The sequence below is a fragment of the Ammodytes marinus genome, assembly GCF_949987685.1.
Source record: "Ammodytes marinus genome assembly, chromosome: 17".
NCBI lineage: Eukaryota > Metazoa > Chordata > Actinopteri > Uranoscopiformes > Ammodytidae > Ammodytes > Ammodytes marinus.
Genome location: NC_137221.1, coordinates 5,716,964 through 5,724,463, shown reverse-complemented (window position 1 = coordinate 5,724,463; position 7,500 = coordinate 5,716,964). Strand labels below are relative to the sequence as shown.

The window sequence follows — 7,500 nt, the reverse complement described above, 5'->3', positions numbered from 1 at the left end:
ACGGAACCAGTGTTCTATCATTATAAAATGGCTATTATAATATAATGAATGAGGTTTTTCTTCCCTTAGTCTTCCCTTGGCCCAGCTGTCCTGTTAATCCTGACCCTTACTGTGATGTCACAAGAAGGAAACTGTAGGGTTAGACAGTGAGACCATAAAACACTCTTTCTGCCTTTTCTCAGGCTAGGATGATACGATTTCTATTTTTTTTTGCACATTTATACTAAATAGGATCTCCGAGTTCAATACACCTTCATATTCCAACCGGTGAAGTAGGCCTTTAATCGGACTAGCTACATCTCTCCTCTCAATTTATAATTTGTTGTTTTTTTATTTCAAGCTGATGTGTAAGTTTTGTTCTCACGTCTAAATTGAAGGTAAGTGGTCGATAGAACCATTTTGGTTTGAATCTCAAGAAACAAGACCGAATATTTTTTTTTTTTCTAGACTTGAATTATTTACAAAAATGCATTATTTAGATTGTGGCCGTTTGGTTTCTTGTCTTTCAAAACCAAAATTGTTCCTCAGACCTTTTTCACCTTCAACTTTGAAGTGAAAACAAAACTTTCGCGTCAACTTGAAATGACTGTCGGCCATTTTTCATTCAAGTCTATCATTTGTCTGTGTTTGTTCAATGCCGACTTTGCCTCCTTTTTTAACCTCTGCGGATTAAATAACGTCATCAATTGAACAGTTAAAATAAACTTGCCCCTGTAAAGCACTTTTAGGGCCTTGAGATAATAACTTGCCCCTCCCTCTCTCTCTCCCTGCCAGCTTGGGGTACTGTCTTATACTTGATGTATTTTAATCTTGATGTATTTCATGCCCAGCCCTGTAAAGCACCTTGAATGGCCTTGTGTCTGAATTGAACAGTTAAAATAAACTTGCCCCTGTAAAGCACTTTGAATGGCTTTGTGATAATAACTTGCCCCTCCCTCTCTCTCCCTGCTAGCTTGCGGCGTTGCTTCCCGCGCAGCAGCAGATGCTCCTGCAGCAGGCGCAGGCTCAGCTGCTGGCGGCCGCCGTGCAGCAGTCCAACGCAGCGCACGCAGCACACCACGCTGCGCAGCAACAAGCTAGCCAGCAGCAGCAACAACAACAACAACAACAGATGCAGCAACAACAATCGCAACAGCAGCAACTTCAGCAGCAACTTCAGCAGCAACTTCAGCAGCAACTCCAGCAACACATCCAATCACAAGCCCAGCAGCAGCAGCAGCAGCAGCAACAGCCAACCAAACAAGAGCAAAGCGTCCAAACCCCGCCCCCCCAGCAGCTGGCCCTGACCCAGCCCATCCAGCTCACAGCACAGGTAGGAATCGAGTTAAAGGTTCCTCGTAGCGCCTTTAACCTTTAACCTTCAATCATGTTCAGTCTTAGTTTATAGCTGTGTTCGAAAAGCCCTACTAACATCCTACTCATACTAAAAGCCCTACTAACAGCCTTCTCATACTAAAAGCCCTACTAACATCCTTCTCATACTAAAAGCCCTACTAACATCCTACTCATACTAAAAGCCCTACTAACATCCTACTCATACTAAAAGCCCTACTAACAGCCTTCTCATACTAAAAGCCCTACTAACATCCTTCTCATACTAAAAGCCCTACTAACATCCTACTCATACTAAAAGCCCTACTAACATCCTACTCATACTAAAAGCCCTACTAACATCCTACTCATACTTAAAGCCCTACTAACATCCTACTCATACTTAAAGCCCTACTAACATCCTTCTCATACTAAAAGCCCTACTAACATCCTACTCATACTTAAAACCCTACTAACATCCTTCTCATACTAAATTTGACGTCAACTTGAGAATGTTGTGGTTATGCGAGTTTGTATAGAAAGTTTTTAAATTCTTTATTGCTTCTTTATACTTCAGTGTAAACGGTCCGACGAAAACCTCGCATACACAATCGATGGTTAAGTAGACAGTATGGAGTATACACATGTTGAGTATGTAGGAGGGAGGACGTTAGTAGACAGTATGTAGTATACACATGTTGAGTATGTAGGAGGGAGGACGTTAGTAGACAGTATGGAGTATATACATGTTGAGTATGTAGGAGGGAGGACGTTAGTAGGGCTTTTACAACACAGCCCATGTCTTTTTTTTTTCTTTTTTTTAAAGATATTTTTTGGGCATTTTTATGCTTTATTTGATAGTGCAGAGAGACAGAGGTGAAATGGGGCAGAGAGGGGAGCGACATGCAGAGAACGACCGCGGGTGGGAATCGAACCCGGGTCCGCTGCTGGGCCCGGCCCGGGAGGGGGACGCCTTACCAACCGAGCTAAAGGCGCCCCCAGCCCATGTCTTTCACCACCATCACTGTATGATGCAGCAATGACCTTTCTGCAGAATGGCTGAATGCACCTTTAAGCAGCGACTATACTGTATGTCTGTGGTACATTGTGTCTAACCCTGTGTGTGTGTGTGTGTGTGTGTGTGTGTGTGTGTGTGTGTGTGTGTGTGTGTGTGTGTGTGTGTGTGTGTGTGTGCGTGCGTGTGCGTGTGCGTGTGCGTGTGTGTTGCAGGACATCCAGCAGTTGTTGCAGTTGCAGCAGTTGGTGCTGATGCCGGGTCATCACCTCCAGTCTCCGGCCCAGTTCCTCCTGTCTCAGCCCTCACAGGCCCAGCAGGCACAGCAGGGTGAGGGGGACACTTTACACTGTTACACACATTCACTAACACAGCAGGGTGAGGGGGACACTTTACACTGTAACACACATTCACAGCAGGGTGAGGGGGACACAATACACTGTAACACCCATTCACTAACACAGCGGGGTGAGGGGGACACTTTACACTGTAACACACATTCACAGCAGGGTGAGGGGGACACAATACACTGTAACACCCATTCACAGCAGGGTGAGGGGGGCACATTTCACTGTAACACCCATTCACTAACACAGCAGGGTGAGGGGGACACATTACACTGTAACACCCATTCACTAACACAGCAAGGGGGACATATTACACTGTAACACACACTCACTTACACACAGCAGGGTGAGGGGGACACATTACACTGTAACACACATTCACAGCAGGGTGAAGGGGATACATTACACTGTAACACACATTCACAGCAGGGTGAGGGGGACACATTACACTGTTACACACGCCAACTAACACACTACTGAGCAGACACAGTAGGGTGAGGGGGGCACACTTTACTGTAACACACACGCTCACTGTCAAGTTATCTGGGCTTGGTGTTCAATGTGCCTGCCACACTTGATATGGCAGGGATGGAAGAGAGGACGCAGGACAACTCAAATCTGATCCGTAGTTTTTATTTCACATGAATTTTTGCAACATGCTTTTTAAATTAGGATTTCTGATTAGGTTGAAAACCTTTAGTAACAAAAGAGAAAAATTAAATCAAGTTAGTTTTTTAAAACAATCAAAATGCATAATCAAGCATTTAAATCAAATCCAAATAAACCAATAAGATCATTATCAAACACTTATATAATTACCATATAAATATATATATATATATGTTCTCCCATAATATATAATATTATACAATACACCATGAAGGACACTATCACCGATATTTATGAATTAATCTATATAATAAGTGGGTATATATATATATATAAATGACAAAGTGCATTTAAGCATCATTGACCTCCCATACAAACATTTACACCATGTGCGCCTCCACTAAATGTGCCCAAGACGTCACTGCGCCGTCCGCTGCGCTGACACATAATAGACATAACAAAGTGAAAAAAGTGCCAGACCCCTGCGCACTGTGCAAACTATATTGTGGTGCAAAAACAGAAAATACATACCAATGCGTGCTCTCGTGTTCTCCCGTGCACAAACCCTTCACGTCCCGACCGGAAACAGCTGACCTTTATTACCTCACCCGTGCGCACTCACCTCACGTGCTGCAATCAAGCTAAGTGCCGCCCGGTGTGATCACAAATGAAAGAGTTTTGTACACAGGAAACCCGCCACCACTGATATGTTTTAAGCACCACAAAATCTAAATCTAAATGTGACTTTTGTCTTAACACACACTATAGTATGAGTTAAGATGCTTTATTCGTCAATTAACACAAGGCAGATATACAGAAAGATCACTCAAGTTTATTTCTATAGCACAAGTCAGACACAAGGCCACTCAAAGGGCTTTACAGGGGCATAGAATACATCAAGATTAGACGTTAGAAATTTGCATTTAAGAGATAATAAGTTTCTTGATGAAGCATTTCAGCATTTGTTGGTTTTCTTGTTTCTCAACTGACTGATTTAAATGTTCTTTCATTTTTATGTTCTGCAAGTGGCAAACCATATACATGTGCACAGCACACACACACACACACACACACACACACACACACACACACACACACACACATTCGATTTAAATGTTCATTCATTTAAACCTGCAGTGTGTAGAATTTTGGGTTTTATTTCCTAGCAGATTTTGTTGAAAATAATTATAATATCCATAAGTACATTTAATTTTGTGCATAATAGCTGTTTTGAATAATTTTTTTTTCCTTAGAAAGGGTCTCATATATGTCCATATTTCTGCATATCTTGGACCAAGGCCTAGTGCAGCCATCTTGAAAGTGTCATAGTTGGAATGTCATCAGGTGCATTGTTTAAAATGTAGAATAGTTCTTGTCCTTGAAGGCCACTGTAGCTTCTGTTATTATTCTAAAGGGTTGGGGTTACCCAGGGAGTGTTGCATTCTAGAACTTTGTAGAACTTTCTTGATGATGTCATATTACACACTGCAAATGTAACGATTTAAACGACTGGTTGACTGACAGTTGGTTTTCCTTTTCACAGGATTGCTTTCTGCATCAAATCTGATCCAGCTACCTCAGCAGAGCCAAGGGCTACTGACCAGCCCGCCCCGCATGGGACACCAAGCACAGGTAGAGAGAGAGAGTGTGTGTGTATGTGTGTGTGTGTGTGTGTGTGTGTGTGTGTGTGTGTGTGTGTGTGTGTGTGTGTGTGTGTGTGTGTGTGTGAGAGAATGTGTGTGAGAATGTGTTTGCGCTGGTCTCTGTCTGTCTGTCTGTCTGTCTGTCTGTCTGTCTGTCTGTCTGTCTGTCGTCTGTGCGCAAATGTGTGTGTCTGTGTGTGCACAAATGTGTGTCTGTGTGTGCGCAAATGCGTGTGTATGTGTGTGTATGGCGTGTATACGGTGTGCCACTTGCAGAACATATAAAAACTCATGTAGCACCTTTACTTTAAATAAATATCTGATCTCTGAGGTAACATACGCTCTATACATATTCCATTTATATCACTCTCACTTGTTTTCATAGTCAACACACTTTCAGAGTCCAACGCAGCTCTTGAATCCTGATAATATATTATTCAAACTGCTTGTGTGTGTGTGTGTGTGTGTGTGTGTGTGTGTGTGTGTGTGTGTGTGTGTGTGCCTGCGTGTGTGTGTGTGTGTGCGCAAGTGTGCGTGTGTGTGTGTGCGCGCGAATGTGTGTGTATGTGTGCCTGTGCGCAAATGTGTGTGTACAAATGTGTGTGTGTGTCTGTGTGTGTGTGTGTGTGTGCGTGCGTGTGTGTGTGTGTGTATGTGTGCCTGCGTGTGTGTGTGTGTGTTATTATCTCCCATAACCTCATACATGAATGCGTGGTCACACCGGCGACCAACCATTATAGATTTTTCATTACGCCTTGATGAAGTCATTTCAAACATGGCGGCGGTTCTCTTGCTGTTTGCTCATGTATTTTATGCAAAGAGACGGTGGATGTAAATGATGTGTGTAACAGCCGATACATTGCATCTGGTTTGCTCAATTAGTGGGCCATCCCAATGCGCTCAGGGTCACATACCGGCCTATAGCTGACCCAGAGGCAGGCCTGGGGCTAAACTATATATCCAAACATTACATTCATAGTATTTATTCCTTCCGTTTAGAATAAAAAGAATCGGAATGTTCTTTTGTGCATGATTCTAGTGGAATCTGTATTATTTATCAAAGGTCGCCCCCCTAAGGTCAAATGTATGTATGTATTTTTTACGCATGTTTTCCTTAGCTCTCCTTAAACCTGCAGTGTGTAGAATTTTGGGTTTTATTTCCTAGCAGATTTTGTAGAAAGTAATTATAATATCCATAAGTACGTTTAATTTAGTGCATATTAGCTGAAAACATTTTTTTGAATTATTATTTTTTCCCTTAGAAAGGGTCTCATATACAGTATCTCACAAAAGTGAGTACACCCCTCACATTTCTTCACATTTTTCTTTATATCTTTCCATGAGAAAACACTGAATAAATGACACTTTGATACAATGTAAAGTAGTCAGTGTACAGCTTGTATAACAGTGTAAATTTACTGTCCCCTCAAAATAACTCGACACACAGCCATTAATGTCTAAACTGCTGGCAACAAAAGTGAGTACACCCCTTAGAAAAAATTTACAAATTGGGCCCAAAGTGTAAATATTTTGTGTGGCCACCATTATTTTCCAGCACTGCCTTAACCCTCTTGGGCATGTAGTTCACTAGAGCTTCACAGGTTGCAACTGGAACCCTCTTCCACCCATTTATGACAGCATCACAGAGCTGGTGGATATTAAGGACCTTGCGCTCCTCCACCTTCCGTTTGAGGATGCCCCAAAGATGCTCAATAGGGTTTAGGTCTGGAGACATGCTTGGCCAGGCCATAACCTTTACCCTCAGCTTTTTTAGCAAGCCACTGGTCGTCTTGGAGGTGTGTTTGGGGTCGTTATCATGTTGCAATACCACCCTGCGGCCCAGTTTACGAAGGTTGAGTGCACATGGTCAGTGTCGTACACAGAGGTTGGCTTTGGAAAATAGACGTATGAGTGCTGCCAGCATTGCTGAAGGGCTTGAAGGGGTGGGGGGGTCAACCTGTCAGTGCTCAGACCATACGCCGCACTCTGCATCATACTGGTCTGCATGGCTGTCATCCCAGAAGGAAGCCTATTCTAAAGATGATGCACAAGAAACCCCACAAAAAGTTTGCTGAAGACAAACAGACTACGGACATGGATTACTGCAACCATGTCCTGTGGTCTGATGAGACCAAAATACATTTATTTGGTTCAGATGGTGTTAAGAGTGTGGAGCGGCAACCAGGTGAGGAGTACAAAGACAAGTGTGTCTTGCCTAGAGTCAAGCATGGTGGTTGGAGTGTCATGGTCTGGGGCTGCATGAGTGCTGCCAGCACTGGGGATCTACAGTTCATTGAATTCTAACATGTACTGTGACATACTGAAGCAGAGCATGATCCCCTCCCTTCATAAACTGGGCCGCTGGGCAGTATTGCAACATGATAACGACCCCAAACACACCTCCAAGACGACCAGTGGCTTGCTAAAAAAGCTGAGGGTAAAGGTTATGGCCTGGCCAAGCATGTCTCCAGACCTAAACCCTATTGAGCATCTTTGGGGCATCCTAAAACGGGAGATGGAGGAGCGCAAGGACTCTAATATCCACCAGCTCCTTGATGTCGTCATGAATGGGTAG

General features: G+C 43.3%; 1 protein-coding gene across 1 annotated transcript in view; it reads left to right on the top strand.

Moving 5' to 3' along the window:
* LOC307264149 (uncharacterized protein) overlaps positions 1-7,500 on the top strand; it is a gene marked incomplete at both ends in the record, with an annotated part of 83,047 nt that overhangs the window by 63,766 nt on the left and 11,781 nt on the right. Inside the window, 3 exons of the mRNA XM_080045420.1 lie at positions 953-1,312; positions 2,542-2,656; positions 4,826-4,914. Of these exons, the coding sequence (XP_079901546.1) occupies positions 953-1,312; positions 2,542-2,656; positions 4,826-4,914 (564 nt within the window). The remainder of the gene's footprint in view (positions 1-952; positions 1,313-2,541; positions 2,657-4,825; positions 4,915-7,500) is intronic.